General features: G+C 50.6%; 1 protein-coding gene across 2 annotated transcripts; it reads right to left on the bottom strand.

Annotated features, from left to right (window-relative positions):
* Positions 1–8,725: 8,725 nt before the first annotated feature.
* DUSP26 (dual specificity phosphatase 26) lies at positions 8,726–15,364 on the bottom strand. Of its 2 annotated transcripts, XM_070781381.1 has the most exons (5): positions 15,089–15,361; positions 14,618–14,749; positions 12,714–13,006; positions 10,583–10,797; positions 8,726–9,547 (listed from the first exon to the last, which is right to left on the bottom strand). In XM_070781381.1, the coding sequence occupies exons 2-5, from the start codon at positions 14,660–14,662 to the stop codon at positions 9,348–9,350; spliced, it is 753 nt and encodes a 250-aa protein (XP_070637482.1). In that variant the 5' UTR covers positions 14,663–14,749; positions 15,089–15,361; the 3' UTR covers positions 8,726–9,347. The 2 variants fall into 2 exon arrangements, with proteins under 2 accessions (XP_070637482.1, XP_019809114.2); XM_019953555.2 differs by lacking the exon at positions 14,618–14,749 and having other exon boundaries at positions 15,089–15,364.
* Between the last annotated feature and the right edge of the window lie 228 nt (positions 15,365–15,592).

Here is a 15,592-nt window from a genome sequence, read left to right on the forward strand (position 1 = left end):
TGCTAACTGACTTTTTAACTTTTTATTTTATATTGTAGTATGGTGGCTCATCAGTAAAGAACCCGCCTGCTTAGTGCAGGAGACTCGGGTTCGATCCCTGGGTTGGGAAGATTCCCTGAAGGAGGAAATGGCAACCCACTCCAGTATTCTTGTCTGGAAAAACCATGGACAGAAGAGCCTGGTGGGTTACAGTCCACAGGGTCTCAAAGAATTGGATACCACTTAGCTTCTAAACAGCATCAGTAGTTGATTAACAATGTTGCTTTAGTTTCAGGTATACAATAAAGTGATTCAATTATACAGATACCTGTCTCTATTCTTTTTCAAATTATTTTCCCAATGAGCTAACCTATTTTTTTTAATTAAAAATAAAATGAAGGATTGGATAAGCTTGGTGGTTTTCAATTTGTGTGTGTGTGTGTGTGTGTATGCCAGAATGTTTGTTAAGTAATATTTAAAAGCAGACACTGCGTGCAATAGAGATATAAAAACAGAACTGATCTGTTTGAATCCTGTGGAGTTTCTCTCTGATTTTCCCCCATCCCATCAGTGGGCCCACAGAAAACTGTTTCAAGCACTAGAGGTCTGTAAGGCATGATCAGAAAGCCCCCAAGTGAGATGTTCTCCTGGTCTCTTTCCAGTTCTGGTATTTCTGAGGCTCTGATCACTCAGCTGTGTTCCCTGCCCTGGGCTGGATCACAGCTCCATCTTTCTGGGCAGCTGGAGGCTTGTATCTGGCAGGTATTGGTGGAGGAAGATGAAATGAGCCTTTGCCCTGGGTCTCTAGCCTCATCTCACTTCATCCCTTTTCTGATCTTGTGATGTATCTCTCGTTTCTCCTAAGGCACGTGAGGGTCCCCCTACCCTGCCCCACCCTTGGACCAGGGTCTAAGTGAGGAGCTCTGAAGGCATGATCCAGAAGGCCAGCACACCACAGATGGCCTTGAGGTCCACCCCTCAGAAGGAGACATGGAAATTCTCAGAGCAAGCAGCCTCCCCTCCCAGGCTGATGCTTTTTCTAACCCTCTTGTCCTCTTTTGTGCTGTCACTGGCTTCAACTGGATTAGGAGCTCAGGCTCTGACTTGCTCAGCTTTGGTCCGGTTTGTGAGTGACCCTCAGTGATTGAAAGGGGACAAGCCTCTCCACTCTGATTTTTCCCTACCCCAATTCTCAGAATTCTCAAGAATACAGACTGCCATAGGGAAAGTTACCTAGGGAGACGAGAGGTCCTTTCTTTTAGTCCATGACCATCGAAAGCTGGCTCCTGCATGGGTAAATATTCCCCTCCCTGATTCCTAGGTTCTTTCCAGAGAGATTTGGGGGTGTCAGCCACCTTCTCCCAGGCTGGCTCCAGAAGAAGAAGTGGAATTTGGCAGAGACCTTAAGGAACAATCCCAGTCCATTCAGAAGGCTGGTAACCACTGCCCACAAACAGCATTCTAAGAATGGCTGGGGCAATCCCACTCCTGGGCATATATCCGAAGAAAACCATAATCCAAAGATCCACACAGCCCTGTGTTCACTGCAGCACTGTTTACGATAGCCAAGACATGGAAGCAACCTAAATGTCCATTGATGGATGAGTGGATAAAGAAGATGTGGTACAAATAGACAATGGAATGTTCAGTTCAGTTCAGTTGGTCAGTCGTGTCCAGCTCTTTACGACTCCATGGACTGCAGCACACCAGGCCTCCCTGTCCATCACCATCTCCCAGAGTTTACTCAAACTCATGTCCATCAAGTTGGTGATGCTATCCAATCATCTCATCCTCTGTCGTCCCCTTCTCCTCCTGCCTTCAATCTTTCCCAGCATCAAGGTCTTTCCCAATGAGTCAGTTCTTTGAATCAGGTGACCAAAGTATTGGAGTTTCAGCTTCAGCATCAGTCCTTCCAATGAATGTTCTGGACTAATTTCCTTTAGGATGGACTGGTTGGATCTCCTTGCTGTCCAAGGGACTCTCAAGAATCTTCTCCAACACCACAGTTCAAAAGCATCAATTCTTCAGTGCTCAGCTTTCTTTATAGTCCAACTCTCAAATCCATACATGACTACTGAAAAAACCATAGTCTTGACTAGACAGACCTCTGGAATGTTACTCAGTCATAAAAAAGAATGAGGGACTTCCCTGGTGGTCCAGTGGCTCCCAAGACTACACACTCCCAGTGCAGGGGGCCCGGGTGTGATCCCTGATGAGGCAACTAGATCCCACATACCACAATTAAGAGTTCTCACGCCACAGTTAAAGATCCTTCTTGCTATGCAACTAAGCCCCAGCACAGCCAAATAAATAAATAAGAGTGTAACCATTCCATTTGCAGCGTGGATGGACCTTGAGATTATCATATGGAGTGAAATGAGTCAGACAAAGAAAAATAATATATGATATCGCATATATGTGAAACCTAAAAGATATATACAAATGAAGTTACTTACAAAGCAGAAACAGACTTACAGATATCAAAAACAAATGTATGGTTACCAAAGGTGTGGCAGGGAAGAATAAATCAGGAGCTCGGCATAAACACACACATACCACCAGATAGGAAATAGATACCCAATAAGGACCTATCGGACGGCACAAGGAACTCGACTCAGCACTCTGGAAAGAGTACACTCATACTCTATGTGAGGTAAGAAGCTAAAAAAGAATGAATACATGTATAAGTATACCTGACTTACTCTGCTGTACACCTGAAGGTAATACGACACTGTATATCAACTACGCTCCAATAAAATTAAAATTTAAAAAATAGACATCTACTTAAGAAATAAACCCAAAGGAATGGCCGGGGCGGGGTGGAGATTGGGAGAAGATGAGGGTCAGTGCACTTTCCCAGGCTTCTTACATTTCTGGGTAAGACATTACGACATAGTGATGGAAGGTCGATTTACCCCCAGGGTTGGAGGCAAACAATCTCCGGGGGGAGGCAGATCCAGTGTGAGAAAAAGGCTATGGGCAGGGATGACTGGAGGGCAGGCTTGTCCTTGTCCCACTGGGACTGCCCCTGCTCAGACTCGCCACGTGCAGACGTGGGCCCACGGTGCCGTTCCACATTTTAAGAGACTGGAAATCCGAATGTTGTGCAACATTTCCTGGTTATCGAGAAGTTGCATGGAAAACAAAATACCCTCTGCTGGTGGGTTTTGCTCAGTGATGCAGTGCCCTTGCCCAACACATCTTTCTCCCTCTGTGTGTCACCAATTCTTAGTTTTTCTCTTACAGATTTTTTTTTTTTTTTTGAATGTGAACCCTTTATTGAATGTTACAACACTGCTTCTGTTTTATGTTTTGGTTTTTTGGCCCCCAGGCATGAGAGGTCTTAGCTCCTTGACCAAGGATCAAACCTGCACCCGCCCTGCACTGGAAGGCAAAGTCCCAACGACTGGACCACCAGGGAAATCCTGCTAGTTCTCAATTTTTAAGCCAAGTCAGAGATGAGTGCTGGTATTTCCAAGTGGAGTTCATGGCATGTCAAGGGGCTCTGATCAGTTTCCCATTGCTGTTGTAACCAATTGCCGCTAACTTCATGGCTTGAACAATGCACATTTATTATCTTACAGTGTGGTGGGTCAGAAAACTGGCATGAGACTCACCGGGCTAAAATCAAGCTCTGTCAGCCGGCTACCTTCTGTTCTGGAGGATCTAGGAAAGAATCCATTTTCTTGCCTATTCCAGCTTCTGGAAGTGCCCACATTCCTTACACCACAGCTCCCATCCTTGTCTTCAAAGACAGCAATGGGTCCTCAGAACAAATCTCCCAGCTCAGTTTGAAAAGGTTCTGTGCTTTTTAAGGACTCATGTGATCAGGCCTCACTGGATACTTCAGTGGAATCTTCCCACCATGAGTCTGCGTGGTTTTTAAAAGTAATTAAAGACTGTGCTGGGTCTTCATTGGTGCACACAGGCTTTCTCTAGTTGCGGTGAGCAAGGAGAGCAAAGCTACTCTCTAGTTTTCGTGCTCGGGCTTCTCGTTGCTCTGACTTCTCTTGTTGCAGTCGGAGGCGTCTAGAGCTCAGGCTCAGTAGCTGTGGCACAAAATCTTAGTTGCTTCATGGCATGTCAGATCTTCCCAGACCCGGGGTCGAACCCATATCCGCTGCATTGGCAGGCAGGTTCTTAAGCCCTGGACCACCAGGGGGATCCCAAGGTTTTGGTTTTAATTTCATGTGCAAAATACCCTTTGCCACAGAGGTAATATATTCAGAGATTCTGGGGTTCAGAGAATCAACAGGGCTTTTCCCTAAACTTTTCCATTGTTTGCTCATTTCTTCTGCAAAAAAAAAAAAAGTTCTGAGGACAGAAACTTATGATAAATAGGGTTTATCTTTCTGCATAATCTAGCCCACTCTTTTTCTGTTCAGGCTTCCTTTTCCTTAAAATATGTTTCTTTTTTTTTTCTATTTTCTTTCTAGTTGAGGTATAGTTGATTTACAATATCACATAAGTTTCAGGTGTACAACATAGGGGTTCACGATTTCTAAAGGTTATATTCCATTTATAGTTATAATAAAATATTGGCTATATTCCCTGTGCTATACAATACTATCCTTGTAACTTAATTATTTTATATATAGTAGTTTGTGCCTCTTAGCCCCTGCCCTACTGTGCTCCTTCCCACTTTCCTCTCCCCACTGGTAATCACTAATTTGCTCTCTAGATCTGTGAGTCCGTTTCTGCTTTGTTATATTCCCTATTTTGCTTTATTTTTTAGACTTCACATGTAAGTGATATCATACAGTGTCTGTCTCTGTCCGACTTATTTCACTCACCAGAATACCTTACAAGTCCATACACGTTGTTGTGAATGGAAAAATTCTATTAGTTTTTAATGGCTGAGTTTTTAACTGGGCTTCCCTGGTGGCTCAGCAGTAAAGAATCTGTCTGCAATGCAGGAGACTTGGGTTGGGTCCCTGGGCCAGGAAAATCCTCTAGAGAAGGAGATGGCAAGCCACTCCGGTAGTCTTGCTTGGGAAACGCCATGGATAGAGGAGCCTGGCAAGCTACAGTCCATGGGTTCACAAAAGAGTCCAACATGACTTAGCGACTAAACAACAACAACATTCTATTGGGTATATACACCACATCTTCTTTATCTATTTATCTGTTGACGGGCATTTAGTTTGTCTCCATATCTTGGCTACTGTAAACAATGCTGCTATGAACATTGGGGTGCAGGTGTCTTTTTGAATTAATGCTTTCATTTTTTTCCCCTCAGTAAATACTGAGGAGTAGGATTGCTGGATGATACAGTAGTTCTATTTTTTTTTGAAGAAATCTCCCATACTGGTTTCCAATGCAGCACCAATTTACATTCCCACCAACAGCGCACGAAGCTTCCTTTTTCCAAGGGATCTGTTTGTAGGGGGCCTTTCAGTGAGGTGTGGCTACATTCTCTCCAGCAGTGATATTTTCAGCTGCCAGTCTGCTTTCTGGCTCCATCTGCTGCCGTGACGCGCAGAAACAGAAGCTCTCTCTTCACTGCCGCTCCCTGAGCAGCTTCTCAGCTGGGATTAGTCACAGGGTGAAGGACCAGGCAAACATTCCTCCTTCTCCCGAGAGTCGCCAAGGGCCCTGGGGCCAGCCCCAAGGGTTTTAGTCGACACTGGATGGGGCCGGCTGGGAGGGCGATGACTTAGGCTTGAGTCACCGTTCCCCGGGGGCAGGAGGCTCTGCTGGTTAGAGGAACAGGCTGCGTCTAACAAGAACGCGTTTATTCCTGTTCAAGTTCTATGCTTGGGTCCAACGGGTCCATTGTGCGAGAACTGGATGCAGGAGGCTGGATTTTTTTTTTTTTTTTTAATGTATTTTTTCTTTGTGCTGGGTCTAAGTTTCGGCATGTGGCAACCTTAGCTGCAGCACGTGGGATCTGGTTCCCTGACCAGTGATTGAACCCATGCCCCCTGCATGGGGACAGTGGAGTCTTAGCCACTGGACCACCAGGGAAGTCCCAGGAGCATGGACTTTTAATGCCGGTTTGGGCAGGTGGTGGCTTCCCTGGGGGCTCAGAGGGTAAAGCGTCTGCCTGCAATGTGGGAGACCCGGGTTCGATCCCTGGGTCGGGAAGATCCTCTGGAGAAGGACATGGCAACCCACTCCAGTACTCTTGCCTGGAAAATCCCATTTATGGAGAAGCCTGGTAGGCTACACAGTCCATGCAGTCACAGAGTCGGACACGACTGATCGACTTCACTTAGGGCAGGTTTGAGTGAGACCCATCTGTGACAGGTGTCCCCCTCAGCCCCCCTGGAGGGGAGAAAGGATTCTGTGTGGTCACCGGGCTATGCCCTTCCCTTCTGTCTCTTGACCCCTGTAGGTCCCCAAAACACACATGTACCCTTAAATGGTGGAGGTGAAGGGCCGTACACCAGGGTGATGGCCAGAGCTCCCGGGCTGGAGTCTGAGCTCTTCAGCTTACTCTCTGTGTGTATCGTGTGCTCAGTCCTCTCTGAATCTCCGTGGCCTCCATGGCCTGGAGCCCTTGGGCTCCACTTCCACGGGATTTTCTAGGCAAGAATTCTGGAGTGGGTTGCCACTTCCTACTCCAGGGGGATTTTCCCGGCCCAGAGATCAAACCCATGTCTCTCGCGTCTCCTGCACTGGCAGGCAAATTCTTTATCCTTAGGAAAATTACTTAACCTCAATTTCCTTGTTTCTACACATTGACAAGGAAATCACTTCACGTGAGTTTTAATGAGGATTAAATGACCTAATATCTGCAAAGACAGAAGAGTGCCTGGGCCAGAGCCACAATATGGCTTTTGTTATTAAATAATAATAATAATATTTACATATATATATGGGAGATATATATACATATGCATATATATACACATATATACCTATATATATACATATACATACATATATACATATATATGGGATATATATATGCATATATATACATATATATGGGAGATATGTATATATACATATGGCTTCCTAGGTGGTGTTAGTAGTAAAGAATCTGCCTGCCAATTCAGGAGGCATAAGAAACCTGGGTTGGATCCATCCGTCAGGAAGATCCCCTGGAAATGGCAACCCACTCCATTATTTTCGCCTGGGAAATCCCATGGGCAGAGGAGCTGGGGTCACCAACACCCTCATGGCTGTGTGCTGGGGCCAAAGGTCCTAGCTGTCAGATCTTCCCACTTCCCACTATTGTAATGTGATTATGGGATGCAAGTGTCAAACGAGAGCTTTCTAACACTAAGAGCTAGTAACATGTAATGATTCCCGACCATCAAAAATGGCCAAGCAAGGGACTTCCTGGGTGGGCCAGTGGTTAAGATTCCATGCAGGGGGCATGGGTTCAACCCCTGGTCAGGGAACTAAAATCCCATCTGCCTTGCAATGTGGTCAATAAACAAATCAAAATAATCTCTTTGTTTCAGTTAAAAAGACAAAAAATGGCCAAGCAAATAAATGCTTGATAACTATCATCAAGTGACTTATTGAAAAGGCAATTTATTTATGCCTTGTGGAGAGTGGAAATCGTTCATCTGTGAAGGCGTCTTTGAGCTTTGAGATTCTGAGTTTCTGTACTTTGGGGTAGAGTCTATGCTTTAGTCATATTAAGTGATTTTTCTCCTGTATTTCTCACTTCCTTTTACATCCCATCCTCTTCTTCCACTCATGCAGATGTTCTGGGAACATACCGCCCGTTTTTGTTTGTTTGTTTTGGCCACAGGAATCTTACTTTTCTGACCAGGGATTGAACCTGTGCCTTCTGTCAGTGAAAGCGCAGAGTCCTAAGCACTGGACTGCCAGGGAATTTCTGGGAAACACACCCTTTTAAAAAGAAGGATGTGGTGAAAAAAAAAAAAAGAGAAGGCTGTGGTGGCTGGCAGTTTGGCAGTTGGAATATTAAAAAAGACCATACTATTTGCTCTGGTGGTTGACTCTATTTTTGGCCTAGATTTACTAGGGGGATTATGTTACCCTCTTCGGAGGAAAACCTGGAAAGATTAGAAGAGGAAGCAATCACATCACCTCCCCTCCCCTGGTCTCCAATTTCTTGGCACGACACAAAAACCCAACCCATGATTTAGGGCTGGGATTGATTTAAGATTAATATTCTGCTCTTCCACGAGAATGGGGGACTTGATATAGAAAGCAAGCTGCCTTTTTGAAAATAAGCTATATTGCGTTTGCCAAAAAGCTCATTCGGGATTTTTGGACCACCCCAGTATTTCTTACACACTGGAGTTTGTGAACAGAGACATATTTTAAGCTTTGAAGATACCAGTGTGCCGAGTCCTAATCCAGGTTGCAACTCTGACTTTTTGGTCCTCTGCTGTCCCCGTGTGGACATAAATGGAAATAACAAGATATCCCTTACAGCTGGCATGTGGAATCAGACTTGGGAGCAAACTCCCTTAAAACCTGGAAACGTTAGTTGCTCAGTTGTGTCCAAGTCTTTGCGATCCCATGGACGGTAGCCCGTCAGGCTCCTCTGTCCATAGAATCCTCCAGGCAAGAAGACTGGAGTGGGTTGCCATGTCCTTCTCCAGGGGATCTTCCAGACCCAGGGATCGAACCCTGGTCTCCTGCATTGCAGGAGGATTCTTTTTACTGTCCGAGCCACCAGGGATGATCCCCCTTAAGCACCGCTGGAGGCATTAGGGCTGGTGGGGGCCCATGACCCTTAGGAGGGAGCCAGGGACTGCCCTCAGGAAGACAGCTGCAGACTCAGACAAGCCGTCAGTGATGCAAGAGGCTCGCGTCGTTTTCACCGTTTTTATTTTTCCTGGAGACACTTGGATCCAGTAAGCGAGTGATCAGTGATAGACTCGCAGTCATGCACCTCTGCTGTTTTTGGGCCACGACCAGCACCCACTGGCATGGCGCCAAGCCTCCCACACCTCTTCCTGCCGTGTTTGGAGTAACAAGTCTGTAGGCTTCTCTCAGCTTTTCTCACCATCTCATCACCGTCTGTCTCTCTGCTCCTGGCCCTACACAACTCGACATCGTCACAGCCGTGCCTGCCGCCTCCCTGCTGTCCCCGCAGGGGCACAGGGCAGAGCGGGTCCATATCAGAGAGGGAGGGGAACACTTGAGCACAAAGAGGGGAAGGGGCCTTGAATCTCTGGGACCACCCTGCCTGGAATCCAGGACCCTAGCTGCCTCCCTCCCTGGCCTGCTCCCTGCTAGGTGGCTGTCATCCTGCCCAGCTCACCCCTCCCCATCCCCTTGCAACAGATAGCAGCTGTGGTCTGGGGTCACGTCCCAGCCCTCTAAGGAGAGAATGGGTTCACTCAGTTCCCCCCCACCTGCCCCCTGGGCCTCTGCTGTCCAGCTGGGATCCAGGGACCCACAGGCCCGGCCTGACCGCCCTCCCCCACCCCTCACGCCTCCAGCCCCTGCCGCAGCCTGCGGTCCAAGGCCAGGAGCTGCCTCAGGAAGCCCCGGTTGGGGATGATGCCTCGGTGGTCCTTGACTTTCTTGATGGCCTCCACAAGGGTGAGGCGGTGGTACAGCATGAGGTAGGCCAGCACCAGGGTGGCCGAGCGGCTCACTCCCACGGCGCAGTGCACCAGGATCCTCCCTGTGAACACAGACAGACGGAGAGAGGCAGCTAGGGGACTGTGCGCTGGGCTGGAGGAGGCTGGGGGCAGGTGAGGAGGAAGACAGGTAAGCAGAGATGCTCGGAGGCACAGATGGGGAGATGTTAAGAATCTGAATCCCAGCAAATGGGGGCACACAGACGGGAAGACACGGAAAACCTGTAGCAGTTCAGCATCCATATACCCAAAATGGGCTCGAAGAGGGACTTGCCTGGTGGTCCAGTGGCTAAGACTCCAAGCTCCCAATGCAGGGGGCCCCGGTTCAAGACCTGATCAGGGAACTAGATCCCGCATGCCACAGTTAAGACCCAGAACAGCCAAATAAATAAACAAATAAATATTTAAAAGATAACATAGAGCTTTAAAAAAAGAGCTTGAAGGGAGAGACTCAAGATTAATGCAAAACTGAGCTTTGTACCAAGTAGAGTTTCCACTTGATACTTGCTGAGTGCATCCATGGAAAATCCTTTGTGTCTAACCTGGCCCTTCCTCAGGCTCCCATCCATTCTGGGGGGAGGGCGGGTGTGGGTGATCAGTATATATTTTTTCCTATTTTAAAAAATATTTTCTTATTTTTTCGCTGCAATGAACAGCAGTCTTAGCCACTGGGGAAGTCCCAATACAGCTTATATTTTTTAAACAAAATACTTTTTACTTTAAAAAATAAAATATTTTTGTATCTTAAATATATATATATTTTTTTCTGATCACTAAAGCAAGACAGGCAAAGCAAGAATCGTTAGAAAGTCTAGAAATGTATAAAGAAGGCAACAATTAAAACATATATCTCCCATAATCTTCCCGCCCAGGGGCAATTTGCCACTCTCCCGACATTTGGGATTATTTCCTTCTCTTTACGGACTGCGTTGAAAAGATGGTTGAGAGAAGAGTTTTCTTTTCTGAGCATCTCATCACACCATTCAAGTCTCTTTCTCTCTCCACACCCAGAGTCCTGGCTTTGCTCTAAATCAGCGTCCGTGGGTCCACCCCTCCGCCTCGCTTCCCTCCCTTCCTACCTCCTGGCTGGCTCAGCGCCCGGTGGATGAAGTCAGCGGCTGCCTGGAAGTGGACACTCATGTCGAAGGCCGGCGAGTCATGGGCCTCGACACCCAGGTAGCGGATGCCCAGCCCCTCGTAGGCTTCGGGCGTCCCTCGCCACCGGCTGTGAGAGGCGTTGAGGACGTGCGTGATGCCCAGGCGACGCAGCTCCCGGTGGTTGTTGGCTATTTCCCTGCATTGAGGAGCGGAGGTTAGAGGGAGTGAGGCTGGGCAGTGGGACCAGACACCCCGGTCGGTACTCTGATCACCACCCGGCCAACATCACTCCAGGCCTTCCCTTCACTTCCTGAGGACCCGAGATGCGCAATGACTCTGAGTCTTGTCCTGGAGCAAAGCTGGGGAGTCCTGGAGAGATTTTTGGCCTCGGCAAGAGAAGAGCAAACTGCAGCCCTGATAACATATTGAAAGATGCTCGGAGGCCACAGGATTTTATTAATACTTGATCCGTGAGAAAGATCAACAGGGTTTGTATTTCGTGGAAGGAAGTACCTGCCAACGGTGGAATCTAGCTGGAGAAAGATTGGGGCGTCTTGGGAGAGAGGGGTTTTCTTCACACCAGGGCATTCAGGTAGAGAGAGGAGGTCAGTGGATGGGTCTGGACGTGGCAGGGAGGATCTGGACACTGGACGGCTTGTTGGAGCAGCTCACGTTTAACCTGGTAACCTTGAATTGCTATGGTTCTCACCACTCCCTCATTACTTTATTTTTGTAAAACTTTTTTTTTCTGGCTGTCCCATGCGGCCTGCAGGATCTTAGTTCCTCGACCAGGGATCAAACCTGTGCACAGTAAAGTGGAAGCAGGGAGTCCTCAACACTGCACAGCCAGGGAAGTCCCTTTCCCATTTAGACTCTCTGTGATGCCCAGAATCTTCTTGTGTTTTGCCAGTTACTCCAAGCCCATGGTTACCCTGCGTGTGTCACCTGCAGGGGTTTCCGTGGTTCACAGCCCTCAGCTCATGCCAACAGGGTCATATCGAATGCCCTGTCTAGTGCCAACTCCTAGGGCAGAAAGCACCCTGAACTTGAACCTCTAAGTCCTGGGCTCTGCTACTTACGCCCCGTGGGACCTTGGGCCAGTCCCAGCTTCTCTGAGCTTCCAATTCTTCCTGTGTAACCTGGGGATAGTGGTACCTATCTCACCAGGCTATCGTGAAGATTAACAGAGAAAAAGCCTGTGAAAAACTCCTTGTAGGCTCTAAAGGTGTCTGAAAAGACCCGTAGGGCCTCCTTTCTCTTTGACTCCTGTCTCTCTGTCGCCCCCATCTGGCAGAGCCTCTGCATACTCTATGGCTTGGCTTGGTCCACCTTTTTGTTTTATGTGCTAAGGCAGTCGCTTCAGTCCAACTCTTTGTGACCCTGTGGACTGTAACCCACCGGGCTTCTCTGTCCATGGGCTTCTCCAGGAAAGAATACTGAAGTGGGCTGCCATGCCCTCCTCCAGGGGATCTTCCCGACCCAGGGATCGAACCCATGTCTCTTACATCTTTTGCACTGTCAGGCAGGTTCTTTACCATTAATGTCATCTGGGGCACCCCTCGTCTTACCACCCACTGTTCCTGGCCCCAGTGATAGCTTTTTCTCAGGGCACAAAGATGGAAGGTCAGATAAGTCATCTATGATGTCCAGCCCACAGCACTGGCATATGAAAATGCTCATGCATTGTGCTAAATGAATTACATGATTACTTGAACAGAGCCTGTCTGTCCAGAATTGGGTCTATCAGTAATCCTGTCCTACCTAAGAGACGTGGGTTCGATTCTTGGGCTGGGAAGATCCCCTGGAGGAGGGCATGGCAACCCACTCCAGCATTCTTGCCTGGAGAATCCCATGGACAGAGGAGCCTGGAGATCCACAGTCCACGGGGTCGCAAGAAGTCCAACTCGACTGAGGTGACTTAGCATGTACGTAATCCTGTTCACTCTCCCTGACCCTCCAGGCTCCACTCTACCTGTGTACCCCCTCCCTTCCATCCTCAAATGGAACCAACAGCACAACTCCACGCCTCTCTGCCTCCCTTCTCCTTTCTTCTTGCACACACGCTCACACGCGCACACACACAGCCGTGGCCCCAGTCTGCCCGGTACCTACTGGTCTCCGAGGTAGAGGCCTGGCCAGACCTCGTCGGCGTGGTTACAGGCGGTCTTCCCGGTGTACAGCAGCCTCTCCAACTCGAAGACGTTGAGGAAGGGGTGCTGGACGGCGGGCGGCTCCTCCAGAGCGCCTCTCACGCGGACTGGAGACCTCGAGCCGCTCCGGGAGAAGCGGGCCATGAATGTCACCGAAGCCCAGAGCCAGTTGCCGGGACACATCTTAGAGGCGGCAGGAGGCCTGGCAGCCCCCGAGGTGCGCGAGGTGAGGCGGGGCGGGTGTCCAGGTGGCAGCTGCCGGCAGAGGCGGGGAGGGGGGGGGTGTGAATGACGCCTGAGCGCGTTCGTAGCGGCTGGGTCCCTTCCCGCCCCCGGGGAGAAGGTTCTGGAGGAGGACGGTGAAGTCTGGCCCTGGGCGGGGTGGGCGCTGTGGACGGTCGTCTCCTTTGAGCTGCAGCAGCTCCTATCGCCCTGCTCTTTGGCTCCAGGCAAGGAGGTGGGAGCGTCACATGTTCTTGTTTACGGGCCGAGGCAGCGGCCCAGCTGCTGGGCGTCTGCTCCACCACCCCGCCCCCACTCCGCAGACACAGTCAACACACACACACACACACATTTGGCATCTGGGTGGCAGGGCCCAGTGCTGGTAGCCTTGCCAGCCCGCCTCTGGGTCTCATCTGTCTGGGGCTGCAGGCAGACAGGCTGGGGAGCTGGGAGGGGAGTTTGGGGGGAGATTCTGGATCCATCCAGAAGGAGTTGGCCTGAAGGCAGCAGCAGCTGGGGCCGTGGCACAGCCCCTCCGGCCTCAGGGGTAGGGTGGGGGCGGGGTGGAGATGGGCTGCTTTAACCCCTTCCTGCCCTCCCGCCGCCTCAGCCCTCAGCTGCTCTGGGAAGTCCAGCTGGGGGGATGGGGCGCGTGGGGAAGAGTGGTAAAGAGGAAGCTGAAGTTTTTGAAAAACACTCGCTGAAGACCCAGGTTCATGGATGGAAGCGCCAGTTATCTGTGCGCCACAGGCAAAGCAGCCTCCCTTGGATAGCATGACAGGTATCACTGATTAAACCTCATCTCTCTGGGTCCAGGCAGGGCTGGAGTACTGTGTGTGTGTTTGTGTGTGTGTGCGTGTGTGGGTGTGGGTGTGTGGATGGGGAGAGGCAGAGGGTGAAGGGCTGGAGGAGGGAGGAAAGGGAAGAAATGGGAGCTCCTGCCTGGCCCAGGAGCTCAGAGTGTGGATTAGCGCCTGTGTTGCTGGTGAAATCAAGTGACCCTATTTAGCACAAGGGGGTCCTCAATGAGGGGCCTGAGAAGACGTGCCTGACTTTCTGTGAACAGTGGGGACCACGCATTGAGCTGTGGAGCTGGGAAGGGCCATGCTTTGAGACTTGCCCTGGGAGCTGCAGGCAGGGGGGATTGTAGCAACAGTCCCCCTCCTTCAGCGCCTCTTATCTCTTCTTCTACCCCTCCTCCTCCTCCTCCTCCTCTGCATGGTGATCCTGGCCCTGAGCAAAGGTGGGCTGCTCTGAAGAATTCCCCTCCCACTCCTTTTCCTGTCTTCTGCCCCAAGGACTCAAGGCAAGGTCCCTAGAGAGAGGCCATCTTCGCCTTGCCTCCCCCCATCCCCCCCAACCCCTCCCCCACAGTCTCATCAGGGGCCCTGTTTTCCCCAATCCCCCTGTCCCCCCAGGGCCAGGAGAGCTCCACACTCACAAAGCATAAGAACCAGGGGTCTTAGGATGAGAACTGGCGAGGGGAGGCTGGATCTTAGGGTGTTGAGGGGTTGTTTAGGAAGAGAGTTTTTTCCCCAATGGCTGATCAGAAGGAGTGTAGAAAGAGAACACTACAGCAATCACGGCCACCTCCATCAGCACGATCACCATCACGACCATCGCCACCACCATTACTGTCATTACCATCAGGATCGACATCTTCATCATCAGCATCACCATTATCATCATCTACTTTCGCTCCGCAGGCCTAAAGACCTCACCACTTGGCTCCCAAACAACCTTTTCTGGGAACAGAATGCTGCTGCCTGTGTGATGCTGAATGGTGGAAAGAAAGCGGGAAGCAGCCCAGATGTAGCGGGAGCTCCGTGGCACTCGCTTTCTCCCCATTCCGTCCCTGGACACGCTCCAACCCCATCCGCCAGCTTTTGGGGGCCCCGGTCCGCGGCCCTGCCCCCTTCCCTCTGCTGCGGTTGTAACAGGTTCATGGCTGTCGCCCAGCCCTCGCCAACCCAGACAGCCAGGCGCGGAGGGAGGGAGCCCCGGCAGGGCCCCACCGGCGGGCTCCCAGGCCCCTTTTAAGCGCCCCCCGTCCCCTGCCCGGCGCCCCCCAGCCCCGATCCCCGGCGCCTCGCCCACCCGCCGCGGCCCCGCTACCTCGGGAGGCGGCGCGGGTCTCAGTCCCGGAGGCGGATCGCAGGCGCAGGCAGCCCCACGGCCATGACTCCGCCGCCGCCTCGGTCTGGCTTGGCAGACCGGTTGACGGATTAGCATCTATTTTTAAGCCATGACACGCACGTCGAAGCGGGGCTGGTGTCGGTGTGTGCGCGTGTGTCGGCGACACGCAGGGACCCGGTCTCGCGCCCGGGGGCCCGAGCGGACAGGCGGCGTGGGCCACGCAGCCCGCACCCCCTGCGGCCCCGCCTCGCGGGCATGCTCGTGTGTATGTGTATTTTCGGAGCTGCGCCAATGACAGGCACTCTGCCTAAAGCTAACATTATGTAAGGCGTCCCAGACGGTGTCTTGAGCACACACGCTCCTCCCCAGGCAGCATTAATTACACAGACTCCAGGACGATGCCCACTCACTTGTACATGTCTCCTGCGCCAGAACACTATGGCACAAATAACTCTTGTCCTTAACCCCGATTCGTATTTACTA

Source organism: Bos indicus, chromosome 27 (assembly GCF_029378745.1).
Source record: "Bos indicus isolate NIAB-ARS_2022 breed Sahiwal x Tharparkar chromosome 27, NIAB-ARS_B.indTharparkar_mat_pri_1.0, whole genome shotgun sequence".
NCBI classification, from domain to species: domain Eukaryota; kingdom Metazoa; phylum Chordata; class Mammalia; order Artiodactyla; family Bovidae; genus Bos; species Bos indicus.

Coding starts and splice junctions, on each gene's coding strand:
- DUSP26 (XM_019953555.2), bottom strand. CDS start 15,205: ATGCTAATCCGTCAACCGGTCTGCCAAGCCAGACCGAGGCGGCGGCGG. Junction 10,798..12,713: donor GGCCTCTACCTCGGAGACCA/GTAGGTACCGGG, acceptor TCCTCAATGCAG/GGAAATAGCCAACAACCACC. Junction 9,548..10,582: donor GGCGCTGAGCCAGCCAGGAG/GTAGGAAGGGAG, acceptor CTGTGTTCACAG/GGAGGATCCTGGTGCACTGC.